General features: G+C 38.6%; 2 protein-coding genes across 3 annotated transcripts; one reads left to right on the top strand and one right to left on the bottom strand.

Moving 5' to 3' along the window:
* Nucleotides 1-7,812: 7,812 nt before the first annotated feature.
* On the bottom strand, nucleotides 7,813-10,660 carry LOC114296728 (uncharacterized). 2 transcript variants are annotated; one of them, XM_028241048.2, is made up of 4 exons: nucleotides 9,221-10,660; nucleotides 8,844-9,121; nucleotides 8,324-8,728; nucleotides 7,813-8,236 (listed from the first exon to the last, which is right to left on the bottom strand). In XM_028241048.2, exons 1-3 carry the CDS (start codon nucleotides 10,651-10,653, stop codon nucleotides 8,577-8,579), a joined length of 1,863 nt encoding a protein of 620 aa, XP_028096849.2. In that variant the 5' UTR covers nucleotides 10,654-10,660; the 3' UTR covers nucleotides 7,813-8,236; nucleotides 8,324-8,576. The 2 variants fall into 2 exon arrangements, with proteins under 2 accessions (XP_028096849.2, XP_082772892.1); XM_082916766.1 differs by lacking the exon at nucleotides 7,813-8,236 and having other exon boundaries at nucleotides 8,595-8,728; nucleotides 8,816-9,121.
* A 1,748-nt stretch (nucleotides 10,661-12,408) lies between these two features.
* LOC114296711 (protein FAR1-RELATED SEQUENCE 6-like) lies at nucleotides 12,409-13,916 on the top strand. The gene is made up of 2 exons (XM_028241036.2): nucleotides 12,409-13,317; nucleotides 13,650-13,916. The coding sequence occupies exons 1-2, from the start codon at nucleotides 12,409-12,411 to the stop codon at nucleotides 13,914-13,916; spliced, it is 1,176 nt and encodes a 391-aa protein (XP_028096837.2).
* The last annotated feature ends 595 nt before the right edge of the window (nucleotides 13,917-14,511 follow it).

The raw sequence follows: 14,511 nt of genomic DNA on the forward strand, positions 1-14,511 counted from the left end.
TCTGATCACGTCCAAACTTCCCAGAAGAGCACCGTCAACCGATGTCAGCCGCAGATTTGCTACACACCCAATTGTAGTGCAGCCCCTCTATGGAAGAAACTCACTGTTGTGAACGAGAAGAAGAATCTAGCGAAATGCTAGAGGCAAGACCCCGCAACTTTCTGTTTATCCACCAACCACCCAGGAGAGGGATAAAAAAATGAGAGATTGAAGAATAGAGAGATGTGCGCTGAGAGAAAAAGTGAGAATTTTTTTTTTTCTTTTTCCAAAAAAACAGAGATTGAGTGGCAGAGTGATGTGAGAATCACAAATGAAGAAAGGGTGGGAAACACTACCCGGAGAAACTGGCTCCTCGCGAACTAAGAGGTCTCTTGTCTTTGTAACATGTCTGTGTGTCGTGTCTTTTGTTTTGTTTACCTCAACTTTTGTTTTGAGTCTTTTTCGAGTGTTACTCGATGTGTTTAGGTCGTGTACCTTTTGTTGAGTCATAGTATGCTGTGTTCAGTTGTAGGCTCAATACCTGGTTGAGAACCCTTTTCTCATTTTCAAAAAAATCATTTTGTGCTCAGAGTGCTGTGTCATTCCGCACATTTATGCAAAACAAGATTCTTTCTTTCATAAACCGCAAGGTTCAGCCCAGGTCATGTGAGAACAGTAGAACAAGGACCTATCTGAAGCTATATAGGTTCCAGACTACAAAGCAAAAGAAAAGAGGGAAAATTTAGAGCACCTTAGTCTGTTTCAACTTCGGCAAATTCCGAGACTGCACTCCAGGTGCACCTTCTCAGGCCTCGCCATTTCTCTGGAGTATGAGTGTATCTCGACCCCAAGTGTAAGCCTACTTCAAGTCAGAATGGCAGTCTAAGCAGCACCCGAGGGTTTCACATGCAGATGTTATCTCTCGCCAATATAAACAGGGTGTCCCCTTTTGAGCTGAGCGTATTGCCAAGTCCTCCGAAAGGTAAATTGGAGGCACCAGAGTACGTGTTTGATGCCCTTCCATTGCATAGAATGTGCACTTTCATATACACTTCTGTTACATGCGTGCCGCGCATTGTTATGATTCATGCATAGAATATGCTTGCTTTCGATTCTGCATAGAATTTACTTTCAATATTGCATAGAATATGCTCCTGTTTCTTGCATAGAAAATGCTCGTATCTTTTGCATAGAAAATGCACTCTTCCATACTTGCATAGAAAATGCACCTCATTTGCATAGAACATGCATTCACTTGCACTGTCTTGTGCACTTACACTTTGTATCTCACTCGCACTATTTTGTGCATTGCAAATCAATCGCGCTGTTTAGCGTATCGCACTGTTTTGTGCATTGCAAATTAATCGCGCTGTTTAGCGTATCGCACTGTCTTGTGCATTTCAAATCAATTGCGCTGTTTAGCGTATCGCACTGTCTTGTGCATTTCAAATCAATCGCGCTGTTTAGCGTATCGCACTGTCTTGTGCATTTCAAATCAATCGCGCTGTTTAGCGTATCGCACTGTCTTGTGCATTTCAAATCAATCGCGTTGTTTAGCGTATCGCACTTTCTTGTGCATTTCAAATCACTCGCACTGTTTAGTGTATCGCACTGTCTTGTGCATTTCAAATCACTCGCGCTTTCTTGCGCATCGCACTTTTTTGTGCATCACATTGTTTCATTCGCGCTATTTTGTGCATCGCGCTATTTTGTGCATCGCACTATTTTGTGCAGTTTACACTCGCGCTCTCTTGCGCATCGCACTATCTTGTGCATTTCATTACATGCTCTCTCTCATCTTGCATAGAAAATTCTTGTAGCATTTGTCAGTGCATTGCGTCGCACTGTTTTGTGCACCTTACTTGCATTTTTCATGCATTTTATCGTGCTATCTTGCGCACCTCACCTGTACTTGTTAGTACATTGCATTGTTTTGAATACAAGCCGGCTTCGCGTAGCGTATAAGTCCAATTATCAAAGTCTTCTTTCATATCATTTGCATCCTGCCCCTGAACTACGCTGGTTTGATTCCTTGCAAAGGGATACGTAGGCAGCCTGCGGGCACAACCATTTATTTATCAGTATTTTGTTTGTTTGTCCAAGTCTTCGGCCTTGTCAAAAATGGGTCGTCTCTGGACTTTGACATTCATTCACGTCACTTCTTGACTTCCGAGTTCTGTCAAAAAGGGACAACTGTAGACACCCAATTTTTGACCGCCCTTAAGACTTGGGCGTTACTGATGGTTTACTTGGTGATAAAAGGTGTGCAGGGCAAAGGTTCAAATTCGTCAGCAATGAGAGAGTCAAATCCCAACTTCACACCCCTTTTGGACCAAAACAATCTTGATCAAAAGATTTTAGATCTTAAAATCCTCTCTTTCAAAATGTTTTGAAAATAAAATTCCTACGATGTTCCAACGCTCACATTTCGGTAAATGTTGCGCTTTTCGGTAAACCGAGCAAGGACAAGTTGGACATGAATGAAAGAGAGATGAAATCTTTGAAAAAATCTTTCAAAACACTTTGTTTAGGGGTTTGGAGTTGAAGAAAAGAGGAAAGGAGAGGAGAACACTAGTTTGGGAGAAGTTCGGCATGAATCCGGGTAAGAGAGAGTTGAGCAGACCTCGCTGAATTGGGCTTATTCATTTGCATACTTGGATTTTAGCTATGAGGCCACCACCGTTGGAAAGCTTACTTCCGGGGCTTCATTTTGCACTCAAGAATCTCCTAAAGCCAACTCCGGGTGGGGGAGATATGGTTGATTGAAGTAGGGCATCACTCCGGTTCGACCGAATTGCGGCTTCACCAAAAAGGGCATAACTTTTTGCATAGGAGGAATTTTAATGCAAGTTTTGTGCCATTGGAAAGCTAACTTCTGGGGCTTCAATCTGGACACCCACCAGCCACTTTTTGGCCTTGGCAGCCACCACCGGCCATCAATTTAGCCGACCAGCCAAATAGATGGCCGACCGACCAATTTTATTGGCCAACGACCTTCCGGTGTATTCGACAGATTGAATGGATGCCAGCTGTGCCAGCTGGAGGGCACAGACTGGATCCTCCATACACGTGTATGGAGGATCTTTGCTCTTAGTTTGAAGCTTCTAAGAGAAACTTTAGTCCATTGACTCTATAAAGGAAGCTCTCCTCTCCCTTATACTAGGTTAGAAAAACCAGCTGGGATTCATATATACACCCTTCCATATATCTCTCTCATTCAAGCCTCCAAACACCCTTGTTCTTGACCTTTACACTACACCTCCAAGCCTACTACCTCCACATTCCGTTCCAGCAACTTGGAGGCTATTTTTAGAGGTTAGGAGCTCACTTTCTTGGACCAAAAGCTGCTGGAAACCTGTGCTACAAGGGTGAGTCCCTATTTCCTCTTTTCTTGCCCTATTTTGCATGCTATCTTAGCCCCTTTTACTTACATTTTTGAGCTCCGACCTGAACTGTAAATAGTCATATTTTGAGCTCCTCTTCATGTTTGATCAAGGACTTTTTTCTGTTTGAGGTCTTCTCCTTACCCTTTGTGTTTAATCTCTCTTTTAGGCCTATTTTTGCATAGTATTTTAGTCTTATTTGTGAGTTGTTTTGGATTTGGTCATAAACTGTAAAATGTCTTTTTTTGAGACCCTCTTCAACTTTGTTGAAGGGCTCTCCTCTGTTTGAGGCCAGCTGCTACCACTTGTCTCTTTATCCCTCTCTTAGGCCTTTTTCTTGCATGTTGTTTTAGCCTCACTTGTGTTTATTTTCGAGACTTGATATAAACTGTAAAGTGCCTTGTTTTGAGCCCCTCTTCAACTTTGTTGAGGGTTCTCCTCTGTTTGGGGTCAGCTGCTGTCCCTTGTCTCTAATCTCTCTTTTAGGGCCATTTTTGCATAATAGATCAGCCCTATTTGTGTTCACTTTTGAGATTTGTTATAAACTGAAAAGAGTCTCCTTTTGACATCATATTCATGTTTTATTAAGGGTATTTTCTTGTTTGAAGTCATATGCTTCCTTGTATGCTTGATTGTCCCTTATTTTGAGCCTTACACCTAAGCTCTTGTTGCATGTTCGGTTTGGGCTTCTAGCCACTGAAATCCAATGGATTTTCAGTGGCTAACACACTGTTTTGAGCCTCCAAATCAGAGGGGGGTGACCCCCTCTCACCTTGACTTGTTTGGTGGTCATTTTTGGCCTTCCAAAGAGACCCTATCTTGCATGCTTTGAAGTCACTTTTCAGGGTCAATTTGGTGAGTTCTAAGACTACCATATTTGATTTTCATAGTTGCTTATGCCATGCTAAGTGTCCACCTTGTATGTGCTTAATAATCCATTGCATGGCCCTCTAAAGGAGCTCATCATTTTTGCATGTATTGGTCGCATCTCCATGGTTATTTGGGAATATTTTCACATGTTTTATTCACCGATTTTTTCTGGTTTGGTAAGATTCCATGTGCATCCTATACCTGCCATATAACTCATGTTTGCTAGCCAATCTTGCATGCTATTTTAGTCCACCATGCTAGCGTCTTTTGGCCATGCTTTGAACTGAAAATGTTCATGTTTTGGGACTGCCTTGGCTCTGTCTTTAGACCTCATGATCAAATAATGCATGCTTTGTATAGCTATAAGTCATTCCATGTGCCTAGTTTCGAGTTTCGGGATTCATCTCATGCATCGGGTGCCATTTTTCCATGTTTCGGGGCTATTTAGCATCATACTTCAGTGCTGGAACATATGCCATTGTATGCCATAATTCATCCTTTCAATGCCTTTGTGGAGTTGCGTTTTGTGCCTTAGACTCGGGGCCATTGCATTGTGCATGTTTGCATGCATCTTGGTTGCCTTATTTTCATCACATGGCCACTGATTTTGGCATGCTTGCGAGCTATCCATGTTAGTTTAAGTCCATCATCGCATATTGTTGCATGCCATGTTTGCTTACATATTTAGGTTGCGTGCCTAGTATACATTGCTCATTTGCATGTTCATGTTGCATACTTAGCCTCCATGCCTAGGTTGCATTTCATTGAGCATGCATCCCTTGCCTCTTGATCAACCATGATAGGGGTTGGGGCCCTTTGATGTGTTTTGTGCTTGCATTTCATTTGATATCGAAGTTGCACACTTGGCTTTTGGGCCATCATGCATTGAAATGCATAATTGATGGCCCGGGGGTCGAGGATCATGCTCCCTTGAGTCCCTTGCATGATAGGGAGTGTGTCCATGCTCACATTTATTTGAAAATTTCATGCCATACATTGCTTGTCCTTTGCTGCTGCCAGCTGCAGGTTTCAGCGTGAAGGATTGGCCGGCTGGCAGTGTTGGGTGCCGACCGGCAAAACATGTTTGGCCGATAGCTTATTCAGTGGCCCGTGATCATCCCCTCCGGCCGGTGGCGTTTCTACTTGGTTGGTGGTACCCCCCAGCATCCAAAGAGCATACCCTTGGACTTTGGCAGTCCTTGGGGGAGCAAGGCAGTGTTAACAGAGGCAACAGTGCTATGGCAGCGAGTTTCCGGACGAGACGAGTCAAGCATGCATCATTCACGCATCCCAAGACAGGACTGCGGCCACCTTTCTTATGCATTTAATTTGTTAATTAATTAGAAATTTTTGTAATTAATTATTTAGCTTGAGAGTTAATTAATTAGGTGGTTTGTAATATTTATTCGGACCCTCCGAGTGAGGGCAATTGTGTAATAAGTGTGCGTGAGTGTGTGTATGTCTCTCAATCCCACGTCTTTCTTCCCTTTTATTTACTAGCTTTTGATGGTTAGCCTAGGGCATGTTTCAATTAGCATACAGTACGATAGCATGCGTGCATTCATACATTTGTCTTATATGCACCGGGCTCGGCGCATCATACTAACTGCATTTGTATTTCAATTCCAAAGTTGAATGCATGTTAGTTGTAGCATCATCATATGCCATCTTAGAATAGCCGAGCCTATTGTAGTTGCATCTTGTATGTGTTGCATTAGCCATCTTAACATGAGCTAGGATCATGCATTGATTACTAACTAGCTTTTGTTTTGGCTCGGAGTACTAGGTAAGCATTTATGCTTTAGCATACCGCATGCGTGTGAGTGTTGCCACAATAGCATGATTACCATAAGGCTAGCTGCTTATGTGATATAACTGCTTGAATGCCTGCGGATGGAGGTTGAATTAACTAAATTGGGATAATGCAATAAAACTGTGAGTTTTAAGCCCACTAGATAGTGGAAAAACCATCTTTTCTAAAGCCCACTTGAGGGTGGCAAAACCTACATTTCAGCCTACTTGCGAGTAGCAAACCATTTTCAAAACAAGCCTGAAATGTTTTGTTCCAAATTAGGCAATTTGGTCTATACTTGTTTGCTGTGCGCATAACATAGTAATTTTAGGCTAATAACCGGAATAAGAACACATAACGTTTTCAAAAACGGATATCACGGTTAGTAGAGGCCGATCTTCGGATCGGGCGAGAGGGGGTGCTCACAGCTGACCTTCCCCAATCGTACCCAAGCTCCCGAGCCGAGGTAACTGTGGTGATGACGGACACGTGGCCTTTGGCACCGAGTCAGGGTTTCCTAAATTCTCCCATAAAAATATTTAGGTGGCGACTCTGTATCTAGCAAAGTAGTCCATGTTTGGTACTTCTTTCTAAAAATCTGTTTTTCAAAACGATTTGCCGAATTTGGACTCTTTGGTTCAGATTAAGAACCGTGACAATTTAAGAGTCCTGAACTATAGTGAGCCCAATATGAACAGAACGGGGGGGACTCATCCTCCCGGGGCGTTCGGGGACGTCTACAGTAACTATTCCTACTCGAGCGGACATCAATGTCTGCAAAAGTTCTAGAAGCTAACATTTCACGCTCGAGTGGACATGCCGAATTCTAGAATTTCCAGCAACCAGTTTGAGCTTCAAACTTGCATTCAAATTGACATAGCTTGCATTTTATGACCCATAACTCTCATATACATCTACTAACATGATACAAACACCAATTCACTACATTATGAAGCTCAAATCCTATGAATCAATCATATGCATACCCAAATTATATCAAACTTACTTCCAACACATTAAATTCATGCATTCAAAACTCATACCTCTATGAATTGTACTTGCATGTGAGATATAATCTTCATTCTCAACTTAAATGATGAAAAGATGATCAAAAGCATGAACTTCAATCAAATTTCAACATAGATCATGTACTTCATGCTCAAATATACAAATTCATGGCAATTTCTTACATGCATGTTTATAAGGATTTCATAATTATCAAATTCAACTCATTTTATGTTCTTGATCACCATCTAACTTTGAATCCACAAAATCACAAACTCAAACTCATGAATTTACTCACCTAGGGGCTCCAATCTTCACAAATGTAGTTAAATCTTGAGTGTAGCTTCCAAGTTCATAAACTTTGGGCCAAAATACCCAATTATTCCTCTTCCTCTCTCTAGAACCAACCCTCTCTCTCTCTAGAGTGTGATTTTTAGATTTGAGCTCAAAAGAATAAGGTTAAGTGTAATAGGGCCCAAGGTTGTTAAGATTGGGATCCTACATAGGATCGTTTTGGGGGTCTGGAGGATCGGATCGTAGGATCGGATCGGGGATCGTAAGATCCTACTAAAACGATGAAAAAATGCAATTATTCTTATATGTCTAACTAATACTATCAAAATACATATAAAATGACCCAAAAAAACTTGAGAATGTAGCTCAAATGGTAGAGCTCTCATACTTATGAGCAGATCGAGGTTCAAATCCTCGCATTCTCACTTGTGCACTAACAATAATCAATTCAAATATACATTTTACACATTTTTTTAAACAAAGAAAACATAATAAAAAAAGGTGGCAATTCAAGTTGTCATTCAAACATTTTCCTCAAATCTTAACAAAAGAACATACTAAAAGAAAATAGCAATTCAACTTCAAGTCTTCAAGTTAACACTTGCACAACATTGATATCCTTAACAAAACAAACTAAAATAAGAGAAGAATAAATAAACAAGAGGCTAAAACAAGTCATCATCTTCATCGCCGAAATCATCATTGCCACAATCAACAACATTGTCGATCTCATTGTCTCCCTCATCTTCATCATCACCCACAGTGTCACCCAACTCCTCAATGTCATCATCACCAATAGTAGCATCATCAAAGTCATCATCAAAATCCCTTGGAGCATTCATGTTGTCATCCATATCATCATCATCACTTACTTCATGAATTTCATCGACATTTTCTCCAATATGGTCACGGCCTAAGTTGAAGAAAAAAAAAATCCAAATTAAATCCAAATTGCAATTTCTAATTAAAACTAAAAGATGTATCATGTACCTAGACTTACATGCTTGTTCCAAATCCCTTGCAAGAGCATCTGCCTCTTCATCTTCTGAATGACATCCATGTCGAGCATTCCTATCAAGCACATGCAACCAATTTCCTTCTCTTGGAAGAGTCGGATTCTCTTTCTCTGTTATCCACTCATCGTCTGATGGAACATCATCCAAACATAATGGATTCATGATTGATTGTCTATTCTTGTGCCTTTGTCTCAGTTTCAAATTGTACATCACAAAGACCAAGTCATTCATTCTCTTTTAGTGTAAACGATTCCTCCGCTTTGAGTGTACCATCTCAAAAGCACTCCAATTGCTCTCACACCCCGATGAACTGCATGTTAGACTTAATACCCTGATTGCAAACCTCTTCAACTCGGGACATTCATCACCAAAAGAGTCCCACCAATCCCCTACATCGAAATTTTAATTAAGTAGTTCAAAATTTAAAGTTCTTCAAAACAAATAATCATAACATAAGATTGATAGATACAACTTACAAATCAACTTAGGGTAAAAATAAATAACCTGGAGATTTCTTTTTTCTAGTCAAGATTGCATTTTGTATACCAAAGAGTCCTCTTGCATTCTTGAATGCATCAATTTGCAAATCTATCTTCACCCTCTCATTAGTGTCAGGGACCATTTTTTCAAGACATTTGTACAACCCAATTTTAATCTCTGCATCAGCTTGAAAATTGAGACTATAATGAAGTTGAGGGTTCAAGAAGTATGCTGCAGCATGCAATGGGTGATGGAGTTGGGTTTCCCATCTTCTATCAATGATGGCCCATACAAGATCATAGCTGACACAATTTAATAAATATTATTAATGAATAAATAAATAGTTTATGGAAATAGTATTAAAGAGTAAATAAATAGCCAACACTAAATAAAAAGTTTACCATCTTATGATATTATTGAAATTCTTTTGAATTTCCTCTTTCGCACGATCCATTGCTTCATAAATGAATCCCATTGCCGGATGCTCATCCGAATCCACCAACCTAAGTACCTTAATGAGAGGTACTGCAGCCTTCAAGCAGGTAGAAACACCCTTCCAAAAATATCGATTGTCCAAAACAATATTTTCAATTTTTTTCCTCTTTTCAGACTTCGCAAATATACTATTCCTCCACTTGTTTGATGTAAATAGAGAGAACAATGCACCTTTTTGCTCATGAAGACGTCTCAATGTCAAGTAAGAGGTAGCAAACCGAGTTACCGCAGGCCTTATAAGTTCAATGTCTTTGGTAAACTCCTTCATCCAATGAATAAGATTGGTTCTTGAATAAATGTATGCCACAATCTTTTTTCCTTTACCAATTGTAACACGATGAACTTGTATTTCCTTCTCAAAATCTTCTAACATCAAATCTATGCAATGGGCGGCACAAGGAGTCCAAAACAAGCCCTTTCTTTTATCCATTAACATTTGTCCCGCCAATTTATAATTAGAAGCATTGTCAGTTACAACTTGTACAACATTTTCTTCTCCAACCTTCTCAACAACCTCATCTAACATCTCAAAAACCTTTTCACCCTTTTTTGAAATGTTGGATATATCTAGTGATGACAAGAAAATAGTTCCATTAGGGCTATTCACAAGAAAATTACATATGGATCTTCTCTTTCTATCTGACCATCCATCCGACATAATTGTGCATCCGGTCTTCTTCCATTGTTCCTTAAACTCATCAACCAATTGTAGTGTCTCATGCACTTCTTTTTTTAAAAATGTCACCCTAATTTCATGGTAAGATGGTGGCACAAGTCCTTTTCCATAATCTCCAATCTTCTTAACCATGAGTGGAAATATAGGGTTGTTCACACAATTAAAAGGAATTGCACTAGTGTAAAAAAAACGAGCTATGGTTTGACAAACATCATCTCTCTCTTCTTTCTTAAACATTTGATTGAGAGTTTTTTGATTTTGACGTCCAGATTTCTTCATCACAAATTTATCTATGGCACCCACCCGTTTTTGTTTGTTTTGATGATGATATGCTAATAGTTCCACCTCCTCTTCAGAATCATCACCAACATCAAACATCTTTCTCTTTTTATTTTGAGACTCTAATGTTTGAGTTCTTAAAAGACTCATGAACTTTCCTCTAACATCTTCTCGGACTTGAGGACATGGCTCAACATTTTGATGAGTACAAGCTAAATGATGTTTTAATCTATATATACCTCCCGATCGAGTCACATTACAATACTTGCATTGTACCTTTTTGGTTGCAGCATCTATTTCAATTCCATGTTCCCAACCAGGATCCGTTCGGTTACCCTCAACATTTTTCCTTTTCCTCCCTCTTCCAAAACCAGAGACAGACATTGTTAACTCAATTGACAAACCTACAATCATATATTGAATATCACTGAATCAATTGACTACAATTTACAATTTGATAGTTGTGAAATATCAGAGAGAAAAAAGTCAAGTTATAGTAAAAAATAAATTGATTACAATAGTAATACCATGATGCCCTACAAAGGCCTCATTGAAATTATAGATAAGGATAAATTAGAATTTAGAAGTTAATTTACAAATTACAAATTACAATTACAAATTATGTTACAAATTACAATTACAAGGGGAAAAAAAAAGGGGAATGAGAACAAACCTGTATAAATTGAAGCTGCACTTTTCCTTGGTGGTACACTGGTATATATCTGCGCACTTTTCCTTGGTGCTATCTGCAAAATAAATTACAAGTTAAAAATTAATTTAATTAGGTTGACAGGAAAATGGAAAAATGGAAGAAGGGGAAAAATGGAAGACGAAGTGGAAAAGGGGAAAAAAAAAAGGGAATGAAAGTCAGAAAAATGGAAGAAGAGGGAAAAAAAAAGCAGCAGCAGAGGAAAAAGAAAATGGAGGAGAAGAAGAAAAGGAGTCGAAGAAGACAAACAGAGGAGAAAAATGAGTCGAATAGAGGAGAAGAGAAGGACTCGAAGCACAGAAAAGAAGAGAAGAATGAGTCAAATAGAGAAGAAGAAGAAGAAGAAGAAGAAGAAGAAGAGAAGACGAAGCAGACGAAGCATACCTGGAGCTGGAATCTAGATGGAGGCTGGATGGAGGCTGCTCAGTAATTTTCCCCCAATATTTTGCCCTAATCTTATGTCGTAAGTGTTTAGAAGAGAGAGAAGGTGCATCAAACCTGTAATAAAAGCATCAGAAAAGGGCCAAAAGTAAGATCGTATAGGATCGCGATCCAAATACGATCCTACGATCCCATTAAGGATCCTAACGATCCTGTTCCGATCCTGAGCAAAATACGATTCAGCATGTGATCTGGATCGATTCTCTAAAAATGGATCGTAGGATCGTACGATCGTACGATCCGGATCGCGATTTTAACAACCTTGATAGGGCCCCTTATATAAGCTTTTTTAATCAAACTTGATTAGGATTAAGTAATGGTGCTTAATTTAATCAGTTTAAACTAATTAATTCATTCCGAATCAATTTTTAATTAAATTTCACCATAGGCACTAAAAATTACGCTAATCACAATGGCCTAATCAATTTTAGTTTCTGACGCCTCTAAGGCCTTCAATTTAAATCTTAAAGCAGAAAATCAAACAGATTTTCCTATGGTGAACAGATAGAAATACAAAAACACATATAATCACATAATTATCACACAAGACCATACCAAACATATAATCATAATCATAATCAAGATCAATTAGCATAATACGGAACAGGGTTATCACACAGATCATCCCTCAAAAGCTATAATAACTTATCAGTGCAAAGCTATGCAAAATACTATAGAAATTGGCTTTCCCAATACTCGACATCGATGGTGTTTATGGCATATCATGAAGAAAATTCTGGAGAAATTGAAAGGGTATTCCCAACATGAATCCATGAAGATGGATTTACAAAATGCAATGTATGACACTTTCACAAAAGATGAATTTGAGATGAAATGGAAAGAGATGATTACAAAATTCAATCTTTATGAGAATCAGTGGTTGGGGTCAGTGGTTGGGGGTGTTATATGATGAGCGACATTGATGGGTTCCTGTCTATGTCAAAGATATTTTTTGAGCTGGCATGTCAACGACACAATGAAGTAAGAGCATGAATGCCTTTTTTGATGGATATGTCAACCCAAAGACTACATTAAAACAATTTGTTAAACAATATGACAATGACTTGAAAAGTAAGGTAGAGAAAGAGAAGAAAGCTGACTTCAAGTCTTGGCACAAAGTCTTTGATTGCCTAACTGTGTATGGTTTTGAGAAGCAATATCAGGATGCCTACACCAATGCAAAATTCAAAAAAGTTCAAGCAAAGATAAAGAGACTAGTTTATTGTCAGTCGTTTCTTGTGAAAGAAGAGGGTTCAATTTGTACATATTTTGTGAAGGAAGCCGTGGTAGTTTTGGGGAAGATGAAGCATGTGGACTTTGTTGTCTATTATAATTCGACAGAATTTGATGTGCAATTTATGTGTCGGTTGTTTGAATTTAGGGGCATCATGTTTGCTCACTCACTCGTTGTGCTCATTATAAGATGCATAAATGAGGTTCCAAATAAATACATTCTACCACGATGGAGAAAAGATTTGGATAGATGGTACACATGCATAAAAACCACATACACTGGCTTTGGAGATAATTTCAATGCAAAGGTCTATGATAAGATGAACAGAAAATTGATTGGCATTGTACACTTTGCTGGGAACTCTGAAGGGAAAATAAAAATTATCGACCATGGGTTGGATGAAATCAAGGCAAGAGTGATGAAAGATGATGAAGGTGGTGGGTATAATGTAGCACCTTTGACTAGTAATGTACCACCTATTACTAGTAATGTACCATTTTCCCCAATTGACAGCATTAATAGAAAGGCAATCAGTCATACAAAGTTGCTTAGTCCTTTGGTTGCTCACCGAAAAGGTCGTCCAGTTAGTAAAAGAAAGGTCGCCAAAGTAGATCAAATAGTCAATTTGTTGAAGGCAAGCAAAAGAAAACATAACAAATCAAAGGTAAATTGATTGGTATTCATACATATCCATCCGTTTTGTATCATTACTTTCTATTCAACTCATATTTTATTGTAATCATGTCATACATTTGAGGCATTCATTAACCTTGATCAATATAGGGTATTAAGGTGCATGGAGGTAAAGGTGAAGGTTAATGCCAATCTCAACCTGAATGTAGTGCACGTAGAGAGCTTTATCCTTATATGGTTGGCATGGAAAATAGTATTTGTGTGCTGGTACGTGTACATCATAGGAATTTACATCGAGCAATTTATGTTATTTTTCAATAATGTTTAGTAAACTTTTTTTAACATTTCATTTTAATTGAATAGGGACACATGGTCAATGCTATTGGAGGCACATCTCTTACCCCGGCAAGTTCGGACATTATGAGAAGACAAAGTTTCATGAATGCCCCAACTCAGATTTATGGAGTCGGCACATCTCTTACCCTGTCGGACTGTATTGGAGGCACACCGGGAATTATGAGAACTCAACAATCCATGAGTATTACGCATCAAATTTATGGAGTTGTACCGTCTTTATTTGTTGACTTGAATGTACAAATGGACTACAATGACCGTGGTAGTTTTCGTTAGTTGGAAACTTGTAATTGTAATGCACTTTAGGCGACTGAACTTGGAGTTTATTTTGTTTTGGATAATTTATTTTATGTTTTTTTGGATTATTTACTTTTTGGTTGTTTTCATAATTTGGTTTATTTAAGTCAATGTACCATCTCTCTTAATGGTGTTTAGTAGGATATGAAAACACATTGTTTCATAATTTTGTTCCTTGCATTGTTCAATTTTTGTTCACTTGCACTGAGCTCTAACTTTATTCATGGTACCATAGTTGAGAACAAAAGGACATTGTTCCTTACTTTGAAGTTTTGGAAACTGCCTTGAAAATCTGTGTGTCCAAAAATCTGTCTTGAAAACTGTGATGAAAAAATTCGTGTCCAAAAATTTGTCTTAAAAAATAGTGTTGAAAAAATCTTTGTTCAAAATCTATCTTTCAAAATCTGTGTTCAAAATCTATACTGAAAATCTGTCTTCAGAAACTGTCTTCAAAAACCTGTGTCAAAAAATCTGTCTTCAAAAACCCGTGTTTAAAATATCTGTTCACAAATCTGTTTTTCAAAATCTGTGTTCAAAAACTGTACTGAAAATCTGTCTTCGGAAACTGTCTTTA

Source organism: Camellia sinensis, chromosome 2 (genome assembly GCF_055761805.1).
Source record: "Camellia sinensis isolate YWXY chromosome 2, ASM5576180v1, whole genome shotgun sequence".
In the NCBI taxonomy this organism is placed as follows: domain Eukaryota; kingdom Viridiplantae; phylum Streptophyta; class Magnoliopsida; order Ericales; family Theaceae; genus Camellia; species Camellia sinensis.

Excerpts from the sequence above, each read along its gene's own strand:
- LOC114296728 (XM_028241048.2), bottom strand. The coding sequence starts at position 10,653 with ATGTCTGTCTCTGGTTTTGGAAGAGGGAGGAAAAGGAAAAATGTTGAG. Across the intron at positions 9,122-9,220 it reads TTCAATAATATCATAAGATG|CTATGATCTTGTATGGGCCA; the intron begins GTAAACTTTTTA and ends AAATTGTGTCAG. Across the intron at positions 8,729-8,843 it reads TAGAAAAAAGAAATCTCCAG|GGGATTGGTGGGACTCTTTT; the intron begins GTTATTTATTTT and ends ATTTCGATGTAG.
- LOC114296711 (XM_028241036.2), top strand. The coding sequence starts at position 12,409 with ATGAATGCCTTTTTTGATGGATATGTCAACCCAAAGACTACATTAAAA. Across the intron at positions 13,318-13,649 it reads GAAAACATAACAAATCAAAG|GGACACATGGTCAATGCTAT; the intron begins GTAAATTGATTG and ends TTAATTGAATAG.